This window comes from Notothenia rossii (genome assembly GCF_949606895.1).
Source record: "Notothenia rossii genome assembly, chromosome: 6".
NCBI lineage: Eukaryota > Metazoa > Chordata > Actinopteri > Perciformes > Nototheniidae > Notothenia > Notothenia rossii.
The window spans coordinates 43,117,762-43,132,335 of record NC_136909.1 but is presented as its reverse complement, the minus strand read 5'-3'; the positions used below and the strand labels follow the sequence as shown (position 1 = coordinate 43,132,335).

The 14,574-nt window shown below is 42.7% G+C and overlaps 1 protein-coding gene across 1 annotated transcript in view; it reads right to left on the bottom strand.

Annotated features, from left to right (window-relative positions):
- Positions 1-14,574, bottom strand: part of pdzd2 (PDZ domain containing 2) — a 198,192-nt gene that overhangs the window by 33,144 nt on the left and 150,474 nt on the right. Inside the window, 9 exon segments of the mRNA XM_079688942.1 lie at positions 3,601-6,145; positions 7,952-8,096; positions 8,493-9,373; positions 9,823-9,988; positions 10,944-11,047; positions 11,204-11,288; positions 12,643-12,775; positions 12,962-13,079; positions 14,146-14,374. Coding sequence (XP_079545068.1) covers positions 3,601-6,145; positions 7,952-8,096; positions 8,493-9,373; positions 9,823-9,988; positions 10,944-11,047; positions 11,204-11,288; positions 12,643-12,775; positions 12,962-13,079; positions 14,146-14,374 — 4,406 coding nt within the window.

Genomic DNA, 14,574 nt, shown 5'->3' with positions numbered 1-14,574 from the left:
TTGAAACACGGTTTTCTCATAACTTCAGTGAAACTGCTCCAAACGCCCCAAAACTTCACAGGTTTGGTAACTATGCAGCCATCAACGCATCTAAGCATATTATGGGGTGTCATCAAATGCCATTGCCATGGCGACAGATCATTCGCCATCAAGTTAGTTCAGAAGTTTGCAGTTCAAATATTCTGCTGCTTTTCCAAGCCTTTTTACTTTCTTTTCTTCTCTCATCACACATTCAAGCCCCCTGTGTTCATGTATCATTTCAATCTCAAGTCTTCACTTTCTTCTTACACATTACATTTGAGCATAGCAGTTTAGCGTCAGCTTTTCAGCATAAAGCATTCCCACTAGCAATTTCTTCAGGAATTGCATTCTCTAGTTAATACTTTTTTTATGCATACTTTAATTAACATTAGGCTGTCTTAGGCTCTTTTCTGCTGTAACAATGTAAATGTATTCTGATTCTGATCTAGTTGATATGTTTTTGTCAGTTTGTTTCCCTATATTGAGACACTTGTTGTGTTTAAGATTATTTCTCAATTTTTTACAGACATCCCCAACCATAGTGGAATGCTGTTGTTGATCCGTGCATCAATACCTTCACCCAGCTTTGAGGCCTCCAATGAATGAAATCATCTTGTGGCTGGGAAAAATGTGAACAAATAAATCTCACAAAGAGTGACTGTCTGGTGTAATCATTATAATGTCAAAGACAAGCACTTTCAGTAACAATATACAAAATCATTCAGCAGCAGAGGTTGGGGTGGAAACAGCATTTCTAACTAAGATGATTAAAATATTACAAGTTAAACATCAAGATGAACATACTATTATTAATTTAAAAAGTACATGGGAAACTTAAATATCCTGCAATAGGAACAAATGTGCCAAAATATTTCTAACATAAACATAAACTGAGGGCTTTCTTCCTGAGCCGCTGGGAGTAAAGGTCCTCCATGGATGGCAGCTCCGTCCTGGTGATGTGCTGTGCAGTTTTCACAACCCTCTGTAAAGCCTTACGATTAAGGGCGGTGCAGCTGCCGTACCAGGCCGTGATGCAGCCGTGTCCGTGATGGACCCCGAAGAACCTGAAGCTGCTGACACTCTCCACCGTAGTCCCATTGATGGCGATGGGGGCGTGTCCCTCTCTTTGCTGCTTACTGCAATCCACAATCAGCTCCTTGGTTTAGCTTGGGTTGAGATGGAGGTTGTTATCCGGGCACCAAGAGGTCAGGTTTTCGACCTCCTCTCTGTACGCCATCTCGTCGCCGTCTGTGATCTGGCCGATGACGGTCGTGTCGTCAGCACGCAGGCCCGTACCAGTGTCTTGAAGTGGCTGCGCTTCCTCCTGGGCCACATCCAAAATTGAGAAGAAAGAGAACAGACACACCACAGCTGGGTGAGGCTGGGGAAGATGAGTGAGTGAAAGACAGAAACAAAACAGGGGGACTAAAGTTTAAGAGAGAGGAAGAACACAGAATGTGAGTGAACAGTTTAATTCAATTACACATTTAAAAAAAATAGTGTGAGTAAGTGAAGACATCCTTACAAGGAGGACTGCCCTGTCAAATTTAAAAGTTATTTTCGTTAAATATACATATCCTGTTGAGGCTAGAATCTAAAATCCTGCTTCATCGCTGTGACAAGCTCCACACCTTTGATGTTGCCAAGGTCGTTGCCGCCACAGTGGATGAGCAGGACATCCGGGACTGTTCTTCCTCTCAAGGACTGATAGAAAAAGGGAAGAAGGTTCCTCCACCGCAGACCACCCTTGCCAAACCACCACACACGGCAATTGAGACCCAGGTTGCTTGCCATGCTGTGTCTGGCTCTTTCTTCCCCACGTTGAACGTAGCTGCTCCCTATTATCCACACATTGGGACCTAGATAGAATAAAATATATTGAAAAAGGAAAAAAAAGTGGTTACTGGTGATCATCTTTTAGAAAAAGGCGAGTTGTCATATTGTTTTACGAAGACTACACAAGTTTAATGTTTATATTATATATAACTCTATAATTGTATATAGAATCATGATGAAACTTTATAAGGATTAAGATTATATATTAATATTACATTAATTAATGCATGACTCATGACGATTGCATGCATTATTACGAAGAAGGATGTATTAAGTCACTGACTTTTTGTGATAAGGTCACAATCAACTGATTTCACTTATCAGATGTAAAAATAAGGTACATATGAAATTAAAGGGTATGCAATCAACAAATTACTGAAACAAAATGAATACAAATGCTTTTAAGAACTATACAGCACCTTGTCCAAGTATGGCAGGCTGCCCACTCTCCTTCAGGATTGGATTGGATGTTGATCCGGCTATTTTTGCCATCTATTAATAAAGTACAAATTATTAGCTCTTCACGCCTCTTTAAAAATAATATGTGTTCTTGAAGATTCTGTATGCATCGTCGTTTACAATGGTAGGGACATTGCATTGGACATTTGTTGTGACAAAGTCACAAAGATATGTCATTTTTAGTTTTTTCATCTCACATTTATAGATTTAATTAAAAAATATATATAAAACGAATTATAAATTCAAAGTCTGGTTTCTAGAAAGTTAGCTAATGCATACAGAGTTAACATTGCAGATCTGCTGGCATGCATACATTTCTAGCATTTTGGTTAACTATGAAAAGTATGGAAAACTACTGAGCAAACACCCAACATTAGCTTAGCCACAGTAGCGGTTGCTGTTGAGTAGTTTGGCTTATTTTTATATTTTATATGAGAACATGTTACATTACATACAGACATTAAGGAGGCAGGTTACAAAATCAATATGTTTCCGTCTCTTACCTTTTGGAGCAAACTGTCAAAGTTGTTGATTCATGAGATGTGACACGTCACATCATATGAACTTGCCGAGCGGCGCGGTCCCGTGGGTTAGATGCGCGTTCATAATGCAGAGGGAAATAACTCTCAGAATAACGTTATTAGCACATTTTTACAACTTGAGAAACGAATGTTTTTAATAAGGGCTATATAGTGTTCATACTGGGTAGTTTATTTAGTTTAAAAAAAATTATCCAACGATTTACAGACCACTCTTTCCCCATGTTAGTCAATGGGGAAAAGTGTTTCCGGGCCTGGCAACCAAACGGAAGTGTAGTACCGCCGTTTGGCCAGCACGAATATTTTCATCTGAGTCCGGCGCACTTCCTGGGGGCTTGGGTCTACTCTCTGCCTGCAGATTGTCAGCTAAATGCTGCCGTGATTAAACACCATATCATGTTCCAAACCACTTCAAGGATTATTTCTGAAACAGTATGGAGCTCAAATGCTTTTTCTCTTGCCGGTTTAGCACAAGGTGAGTTCCTTTTTTTATTTCCTGCTTTTTCACACATATTCTCTCCAGTACAGCGTTAGCTCTGAGTGTTAGCGATGCTTGCTAATGTAAAAAAAGACCATATTACGTCCAAAACATGTCGCGCAATGTTTCTGATAGCAACGTTTCTTTAAAGCATTCTGCTGCAGTGTCTGGATTCAACCTCTGGGGGCACCACAGTCAACATTCATTTATACACTAATGGCTACAATGTGCTTTGTGTACAGTCCATGAATATAATGACCTCCTCACCTGATGGACCAGCTGGGCGGCTGTGTCTCTGTGCCTGCTCCAGGGGTCTCTTCATGGGATCCCGGATCAGTCCTGCTCCCCCTGGTCACCTCTGCTTCTGTCAGGGTTGCAGCAGGTGGAGAGCTCTCGGTTGCTATCGTAGGAATATTGGGATAGCTGCCAGGCTCAAGTGTATCTCCGTCTTCACCATGGCCTCTGGTAAAGTCCTCTGTGCTCAGTTTTTCCAGTTCGGGCATACTGAGAGCCCTGAGCTGCCGCACTCTGCTGCGGGGGAGCTTGCCGTGTTTCCTGCGCAGAACCTGAGGAGTGTGTGGAGCAGCCCTATCTTGAACTTGAGCCTCAGGGCTGTCTTCTGACAGGGAGGCTGTGTTACGGCTCGAATATGGAAGCTTAATATTTATTAATGTAATATTAGATGGAGATTTACCAAGAAAAGGTGAGAAGGGTGTGGTAGGAATAAGATTCTCCACGTAAGGACTTAAACTCCTTTGACGTGCCCGGCAGCCAATAGAATTAACCACGCCCATATAACCAGCAATCCTTTGGTTAAGAGAGGCTCTATATGCGTAGGACTGAATGTCAGTGCTTTTAGCCGCCGGCCTGTCAAAGTTAGCCAGGTTTTCAAAGGACTTTATCTTATGTCGGACAGAGAAGGGGTTGAAGTCTGCAGACATGGCAGCCTCTGTGGAGAGACTTCCCCTCTCTGGCGTCTTTATGGACAGTCTGGATGACTTTAAGCTCTCACTCAACTCCCCTATAGCAATGGGTTTTGATCCATTACATGTTTCTTTAGTAGAACAAAGTGAATTCAACACAGTGTCACTGACCATGCCGCTTGTTTTGTCTACTGTGGAGTTGGCAGGAGGAAGCATGGCGGCTGATCTGGCATCTCTGTGTCGAGAGCGTTGAGAGTCTTCTGGGTTCACTGTTTCATGGTCTGCTACAACTGGTGCTGATGAACCAGATATGGGAGACAGTCGAACTTCAATAAACGTTCTCTGAGTGGCAGGAGGGGGTGTTTGGATGGGTGCTTTGGAGCCTGAATGGAGGTCCTTCTCTATAGCCAGCTCTTCAGGGTGCAGTGAGCTACCTGAAGACCCAGCTGTAACTTGCCCTCTGTCCATTACTTTGGGCAAATCATGGCAGCTGTATTTATCAGACTGGGTATATGTCTTTAAAGAGCTGGATATGGATGTTGCTGGTTGTAATTTTGATGAGTGGTTTAAGGGAGCTGGACTTTCGCTCTTGGTAGTTTTTTGTAGAGGCTCCTCCTGTGGTTTGATTTTGCTCTTAATACTAAGGCCTTTCAATTTGGGAGCACTAGTGCTTGCTCTGATTTGAGTTTTAAAGTTACTACTGCACATGGGGGGGTCTGAACTATCAAAGCCTTTAAGCCCAGAGGTGTTTTTAAGTACAGACATAGCATGAGGGTATGTTTTACACTCAAACAACTTTTCTTTGTTTGTCATTGATGCTGGCACAGTTTTATTTGATCTGCATGAACCTGAGGTCTCCAATTCAATTGAAGGTAAATGTGGTGTTTGTGTATTTAAATGTTTAAATAAAACCGAGGTCAGCAAGGCATCTGGATGCAAGTGTTCGACGGTTCCCTGCATGTCACTGTGGTTATCTGCTGGGGGGGGGCAGCTGTAAGTGCTGAGTGTCCCAGGACTGGATGCCACACCTGCTTGAACTTTGTCACAAGGTTCAGTGGCACCTCTGATATGGCACTCTGTAGGAGTACATTTGAATGATTGGCATGGTGGCTGTGTAGAGGAGGCCTCTAACAGCTGAGAGAGCTGTGAGGACTGGCCTGAGTTGTCTTTGTCTGTCAGAGAGACATCAGCAGAGCCCTGCTGCACATCAAGGGTCTGATCCAGGTTTGTATTTGGACAGCTGGCATGCTGAGAAGTTGGAGACCACTTTGGTGACAGGCTTACATTACAGAGTCCATCAGAAGCAGGTTGCTGGGCATTGAATGAAAACAACTCCACTTCTTCCTCATCTGAGGAGGGCTCCAGAAGACTCCCACTACTGTCGGCCATCTTACTGACCATTACACTGTCGTCAGTGGTGGACGAATCACTGTCATCTCCTGTGGGGTACATACGCTTAGAACCAGCCTCAGGTGGTTCCAGGTGAGATAGGTGGTTCTCATGTGTTGTCTCCACAGGAGGCATGGCACCTTGTCCACTTCCTGCTTCTAAGATGCAACAGTCCTGGGGGAGCTGAATGATGGCTTCCTGTGACAGGGTGACTGTCTGTGGGCCTGAACAGCAGGATACAGGCTCATCAGGTGATGTTATGTAGGGGAATTTTTTGTGTGTATCACTGCGGGGGCTCACTTCTGATAAAATGTCATCGATATTGGTGATGGGTATTTGAACGTCATGGTCAGTTTGGGCTGTGTGGTTGGAATTCCCTGAATGTTCACTTAATGCTTGTCCTTTGCCAGATGTTCTCTGAACACATCTGGGTGGGTACAGAGTCGGGCCTCCATCACTGCTCCCTGATGACATCATCAAACTGGAAAGGCGACCTACAGCTGGGACCAGAAGTAAAATAAGGACTTAATGACAGTGAGTAAACGTTTTCGATGTTAAGGTTTTTCTTAAAAGGTAAATGGATTGCGCATTTTTGGAAACGCACACACACAAAAACTGGCCCTGACCTCTATACAGATTCATATTTCTAAACCAGAGCAATAACAAACACAATTCAACTTACAGTTGGGACATTTCTAGTTGTATGAAATCTTTGGCACACCATGTTTCTCTTACCTAGCGATGTATTCAAGCTAAGACGTATAGAACACAGTAACTACATACTATACTACGTTGCATCAGAGGTGTTATATTACGTCAGCAAAGACCAAATGGTGCAGTTAATGTCTATGGTTAGGAGAGAGAAATGTATTCAATAATTAGTTCAGAACATTTAGAATACTAGAGACATTGCTGTGGATGTAGTTCTTCTGGTGCTTTTTCTTACATAACACATCATGTTTTGAAAGATGCTTACACTGAACAAACTGAGACGTTGGCTTTAATCCAATCTATTATGTCAACAGATTTCACATAACTGTATTAAGTTAATTGAAAGCAATAATATTAAGTTGAACCTAATACAGTTATGTGAAATCTGATGACATAATACATTTAATTAAAGTCAACGTTTTCAGTATTTCAGTGCAGGAGAGTAAAAGAAAAACATTTAGCAAAAATAGAGACTCAAAAAGTTTCTCAGAGGATTGATACATTTCTTTGATCAAATATTTGATTTCTATTAAATGAAATACAAGCCTTCGACAAGAATCCCAAACTTCTGTAATAATTGATGGATGTTGAAAATGTTTACAAAAATATTTGATTCTAAATCTGCACCCCGAAGAGTAATGTGATACAACTCTCCACAGCAATGTCTATTCTAAGCTAAATTAAGATTCACACTACTTTACTATAAAACTACAAAAAGATAGCATACAAGGAGTTCAACTAGAGGGTAGATATGGTACTGTTACCTAAAGGTAAAATTGTGTATATGATAGTCACCATTGATAGAAAGCCGGGAGCTGGCAGGTTGCTTTGGGGGAGTAAGTGAGGGAGGGTTGATCCTAAATCTTAGGTCGGCATAAGAGGGAAAGAAATGGCGCTCTATTCAAAGCAAACTGAGCAGCATTCTGGTGCTAAAAGCTTGCAAAAATGAAGCGTAATACAAATATAATGCATACAAATATACACCACATCACATGCAGGTGCAGGGAAAACAACATTGATGAAAATAATACGATTTTCTCTGCACAGATGTATTTAAAGTGAAATCAATTTAGCTCATCCCCTGGTCAGCAGATTGTTAACACTTCAGGTCTTGAAATGCTGCTTTTGCTTTCACCAGGGGGAGGGGCGTGGCAGAGTCCTGGTGTGATTGACAGCAGCTGGCAGGCTGAGCAAACATGCTTGCAATGTAGCATACAAGCCATGGATGGAGAGTGTGATGTTAGCATTTTTGCTGCATCTGGTTTCTGAGTCAAATGATTTAGAGTGTTGATGTAGCAGACCAAAAATATTAAAATTCATGTCATCCATCCATTGGCTACACTCACTTATCCCTGAGTACAACACAATCTCCACTGAGGCGGCAGGCTTGGCCCCTGAGATCACTTTCCACTTTCGAGTGATGAGCGTTTAAAATGATTCATCTAAAATCATGTTTATTGGGAAAGCTGTATGAGACAATGTACCAGTACACTAGCAGACCACATGACGCTGCATTGCATACTTTAGCCAGATTTGATAGACTTCCCCCACATCAGGAACGCTGCTACTTAAAAAGATCAGAATCAAGTTCTTACCTGAAACCGGTCTCTTAATTTCCAAAGACAGGGTAACTGGAAGGTTGTGCATGAGCTCACAGAGTTCCTCGTAAGTGGAGGAGCGCACCAGTTTCTCTCCAAATGAGACAATCTCATCTCCAGGACACAGCTTGCCTGTAGATTCCTGGATGTAGGATTAAAGGAAAGAGATTGAAAGTATGTAAGAGTAGCCTTTACATGGTTATTATTTCATTGTAAAATCCAATCTCATGTCTGGTTGTGCTGTTCTCTCATGAGTGAGAGTAAAAAGCATGAAGACAACAAGATGCACGGACACTTTATAGCTCCGTAAACTTTTGTTGAAGTTTATGCTGGTAAGGTTTATAAAAACAAAATAATACTTCCCTCTTTTCAAAGTATACAGCAAACAAAATATGCTGTGTTGTCAGGCTTTATTTACTGTTAATTACTTTGTCAAACGTTATCACACATGCTGTGTGTGCTATTGCATACAGTATATGATCTGATCTATATATACAGTAAATTGGACCTATATGAAGATTAATCCACTCAGACGTACCCTCTCTGCGGCCCCCCCAGGCTTCAGCCCAGCAATAAGAACCTTCAGAGGGGAGGACATGATCTCCAGGTCCAGACCGAAGGACTCGTCCTCGCTCCTCCTCAGTCTGACCGTGTCGATGGTACAAACACCCACCAGCTCGCCGGCATCTCCCTTCTTACAGTGCTGATGGGGGACCAGCCCACCAGCAGTCTTGGGGTTTCTGACCCCCAGTGGGACAGAAGAAGGGGACTGGGCAGGTGCTATACCTGGGGGGGGCTCATCAGCTTTAGACCTCTGCTGCTGGGGCGGGCTGGGTGCTTCGATGCTCATCATACTCTTGACTCGTGTGATGGCTTTATGCTCGAGCTTGGGGGAGCGCTTTGACTCCAGCTGTACATCGTCTGGGTTTGTGTAGTTCTCACTATTGATGGTCAAATTAGTAAGCGTACAGATTGACCCCCCTGCTTTGCGGATAAGCATGAGGGGTGGCTCGGGACCAGGAGACTCAGACTTATTGGTGAGAGCTTCCTCACACTGTGAGAAACTGCCACAGAGAGGAGTGGTCACCTCAAGGCTTCCACACCTCTGCAGACCCCCATCATCCTCACTATTTCCATTTATATCCAACGATGATGCAGCAATTAAAACTGCTGAATCGCATTTGGAGATGTCAGATGCCTCGGCTTCACTGAAGGGAACAGATCTTGTTGTCCTGTGGAAGAGCGCAGTGCTCCTCGTGGTGATGGAGTCCTCTTCATCACTGAGCACATCCTCAAAGCACATGACCCGCCGCTGACGGAGGAGTGGGCTTCGCACTGAGGTGGGGCTGGAGACAGAGATGGGCTGACACACACCCTCCACATGGTGGTTCAGAGGAGCAGGGGACACACTCTCCACTTCTGTTAGAGAGAGGGTGAATGCTTAGAATAAGATGCAGCTAATGATATCAACAGAAATGAACCAATCGTTTCATTTCCAAATAAAAACAGACAACATGGTTTCATAAAGTATCAGTTAAATCTACAGTACACATTTTTAATATAGCACACTATGTCTATATGTTCAGTAGATTGGTATATTGGAGAGTATTCAAATGTATTCGGTATATTTTATAATGTTTGGATACTCCTCTGAATATAAGTCTTTGTTTCTCTCTCTATCTATAAGGAACCGCAGTAAACAACAGGCGTTGCTATAGCAACACGTCATTTTTATGTTCACATTTTGAGAAACTGTTTGTGATAACCTCTGTAAAGAGCTGTCATATCTGCTCAATCAGGGGGAACAATGTCAAAGTTGACTGCTGCATGAGAGAAAACTAGATATTATAATGAACTGGGGACTGTACCATGACGCCGGGAAGAGTTGTCCTCCAGGGAGGTGCTGCAGCTCGGCTGGTGGAGCGCCTCCTCACTGTTGGAGGCCGTCAGCACGGACTCAGACAGGAAGGAGTGGCTGGAGGCGTCCTGGGAGAAGTACTGAGACAACTCTGTCTCTGAGCTGAGAGAGCCCTGCTGCACAGGGTCAGCACAAGAGAAGGACATATCAAGGAAAAGGGAGATCGACATTACGAACTGAATATATTCAAAAGTACTTTTTGCTATTTGTACAAATAGTGTGTGTATCGGTTTTACTCCATTTCACTGATGTTGGTGTGAAAGAGATAGAAACATAGCATTCAACTGGGATTTAATAGAAACATCAAATGCATTTACTTAAAGTGGACCTATCATGCTATTTTTTTGAATAATACAGTGTAGGACCATACTTATATAAGGCATATTTATACTTTTTATTTTTCAAAATACCAAACAGATCATGCATTTTAGCCATTCCTCATTTTGCTCAATTTAACACTGTCTTTTCATGGGCTGATTCTGTGAGAACAGCACCATCTACAGGCCTGGCATATGTACTACAGCGTCTCCAGTGCTTTCGAACGGCAATGTCCGTGGCTGTCTCCTCCTGATTGGTGGAGTTGGCCCAATAGCCGTAGCGCAACTTCTGTGACGTAATAGAAGTGTTCAAATCTGGATCAGTCTATATCAGATCCGTTGCAGCCACTTCATTAGAGATTTGGGTATAGAGGAAAATAGAGAGGGTTGTGTTTTCTGACACTTGGTGAGTTCCCTGGAACACCGGGGACACATATTCATGTATAAAAGACGTACAAAAGTGCATTTTGCATGATAGGTCCCCTTTACTTAATGTAGATGTTTTGATAATTTCATTCATTTCCTTATACTGTCATTTCTGACCAGGAACACCATAGATGTTACAAAGTTGACTAAACCAGTCAACATTCTAAGAAAATGGGGATCAGCAGTTATATATTTTCAAATGCCTACTGTGGAGGATATCATCAGACCTTTAAGCAATCAACTGTTAAACACAATATTTATGATTGATGAAAGTAGTAAATGGGTCAGATTTGTCCCGAATACGACAGGAGGGTAAATAAAAGCGTACTCTGCTGGCAGGCTCCAGGAACCTCTTCATGGTCCAGCTGAGGGCCGGGGAGCCGTCCCCCTGCCGCTCCTTCAGCGTGGGGCTGGGGCTCTTACAGGAAGGACCTGCAGACAACAGGAAGGGCCGTTACACCCAGATTAGAACAGCAACCCTGAGCCCATCGGAGGCGTGCTGCTGAACTCTCGCTCGTATTGTAACACCGACGAGTAAATCAAAGAAGAGAAAGGACAAACGTAAATGCAGGTGAAGAGATATCAGACCTTGAGACTGAGATGAGGGTCTCTTTTTCATTTTGTCCCTGTTTGTGGATCGGGCTATCATCTGATCCATCTCCTGCTCAGATACCTGAGGAAAGGCAACAGAAGGCTTTATAACAACTGTACGACACTAATGAATACAGCGACGATGCCACCATATGGAAGGATAAATACAAATGTATGTAATTTATACGTATGTGTGTGTATAAAGCAAATATAGCATGTAAGAAACATGCAGTCATGTGAAAGTGAGCTCTGTTTTAATTTTTTACAAGGAGAAACTGAAATAAAATGGTCTGACCAAAATTAGAATTTTGTCGAATCAATTATCTTCAAAAGGAACCACTCCCACGCTCCACTTAATCCGGACCTGACCTCGATTAAAAGTCAGTCACAGGACTTGACAATGGCTTTCATTCTGCTGGAAATGAAGTGCACTGGTTTGTTTTTTAACATTCCACATAACTGATGTACTGGCCACCAGGGGGCCGTAGATTCACTTGGAACAAACACAAATTCCATGTATTGTATGTAATTATTAACAAATATACTAAGTCTGACATCTTCATTGACATTTTACAATCTTTCACGGAACACCCTCTAATAAGCTCACTAAACAAATATCAGTTCACAGAAATGTTATTTAATGTTTACAAGTGGCATGTTTGTATTGAACAGGTTATTTAACAGTGGAATAAAACTATTTTTAAACTATTGGAATGCACGGAACATGTGTGTGCATTGAGATTAACCATTGAGATGACATAAACATGAAGTCATGAACACTACCCAGACATTAGTTGTCTAACTTGAACCTAGCTAAGACACTTTTAGCCTGTCTCTGCTGACGCACAATAAGGGCAATGTCAACACAGACACCTGTCAACCCGCACTCAGCTGTTCCTCAGCGCCGCTTCCCCTCCCTCTGCTGAAATTCTGAATGAAAAGCGTATAGTAATCATATAACACGGAAGGGTCTGTGACAGTTTGTTTTCATCTGATTTCAAATAAACAAAGTCTTGCTTTTTAGAATATGAAACTTGTTTTGCCAAATTCAGATGATAAGCACAACTTTGAAGCTTTTAAAGGCATAATTACAAAGCGGCAACTTAACGTCACAGCAGGCACAACAACAGCCGGTGTTTCTTGTGAGTGTTTCCCCGGGAAACAAACACAATACACACAAATACGTCACAGATTATTTCACGGTATTTGAAATCATGTACGCAGCTCGCGACGTAACTAGGAGTGTAGTGGACGGTATCAGTACTTTTATTTTTTATTATTAATTACGTTGTTTATAAATTAATCTGAGGCCGCAAAAAGAGGAGGTGGGCAATTTGCCCATCCCTGCTCTAGTACATTTAATTTGACTTAAGTATAAGATCTGAGAACTTTTCCACCTCTGGTGTCTGTATAAATAGAAACATGCATCCTCTCACCTTGGGGTTGGGGTGCCTGCTGATGATGAGACTGACAAGTCCGGGGCCACACTCACTGAGGATGGCGTAGGCCTCGCTGAGAGCAGCGTGCCGCAGACTGACCAAGTCTACCTCCAGGATCTGATCTCCACGGCTGCACAGAGGAGCACACACACTTCCCTTTACAGCCGCAGCCTCAGTGCACACATACAGTACGCACATCATTCATGATCAGAAACTCGTATGATGTTTGGTATCTTTGCATCAAAGCAATTCCACATAAACTTCAGCTGCATCTGTAAATCAGTTTGCAATTCAAAGATGACTCAGTAGCTTTAACCTGAGCCTGCTGTCCATCTTGGCCACAGAACCCAGAGCCAGATTGTGGATGTAGATGCCAGGAGAAGAGTTCTCCAGGGTCAGACAGCAAACTCCAATCCCAAGACCAACAGCAGGCTCTGAAACATCATGATCCAGAAGAGAAAAGCAGTCAACATACACCATATATGCTTACAATACTTTTTGACAACAAGTGCAGCAACTATGCTACGCTGCTGCAAAGTTGGAGCAACAATTGCTATTCTATTCTCTATTCAATTATTACTAATATTAAAGGTGTTGCAGATCCAAACTGCATCACTTGGTTTACCATGAATACACTCAGAAAGTAAGAACAGTCCTCCAGATTGGACACTATGCCAATGAACAAAAAGTCTCAAAGTGTACAATTCTTTGTGCACGCTATTTTCAGAACGTTTTTAACAAATCATCCTCATGCAAAGTGGTATAAATGATGCCTATGAACATAACAAAACCTTGTAAAAAAATTATTTCATAGTTTGGTGTGGGAGATCTTCCTTCTGTGATTGATTTGATGTTTGCATCTTTTTCTCTGTACAGCAGCTCTCTCCTCCATTCGTTCATGGTTTCTCCTACCACAGCCACGCAGATGATATGCAACTAGTTCTATCTTTCCCCGGTCTGAAACACAGCTGGCTGCATGAATCTCTGGGCCTTGTGGAAGTGCCTTTCGTTCCAGGGAAGGACTTTCCTATCCATGACCTTTCTAAAACATCTGCACCTCTGCTGCCCGACTCAGCGCGGGTTCTGGTCCCGGCTCTTGTCATCTCACGCCTAGGTGAGATGACAAGTGTTCATACCACAGAACAATGTGGTATGTGTTCATTGGTATGAACACATACCCCCATTGGTATGAACACATACCAACGTTGAAATAAGCTCCCCATTGATGTCAGCACAGCAGAAACTCATGTGTTTCCACTGCACCTCGGCTAATATAAAAAACCTCTTATTTCTGTATGTAGCACTTACAGTCTACAACCAACAAGTTCATTAGCGTGCAGAATTCTTACTATTCTTAGTTTGTATCTTCAGAGTTGAGCACTTTTTGTAAGCTGCTTTGGATCAAATAAAGTGTAATGTAATCTCCAGACAGAAAGTGAAATAAAGGGTTTTATCTGAGTCTGAATTTCTCTCAGCTGGTTCTCTGTCATGCGAGCCAACCTTTATTAAGAGTGACCTCCATGATGATACAGTCTTTGGGTCCAGGCCCAGGGGCCCTGTGGCCCTCAGCCTCTTCAAACGCTGAGAGGGGAGTGCCCCCCCCGCTGGTGTTGGAGGTGGAGTTGGGTGAGCTGGAGCGGCTGAGCAGGGTGGGGGTGGGGCAGGGCGTCAGGCTGGGGCTGCGAAGGCGGGTCCGGATGGTCAGGGTCACCACGCCCCTCTTCAGCTGCTGTGGACAAACATGAAGGAAGTTCAGTTTACATAAAAACATGTTTTGCTTTACCTTTGGATATAGCTTTGGACAAATTCAAAAATTATGTTGTAATCCAAAAAAATCTACTAAAAGAGTGTTTTACTGATTGAGGAATTTGTACAAAACAGCTTCTTATTTCCAGTTGCTGCTACTTCATAAGATTCATAATAATAATA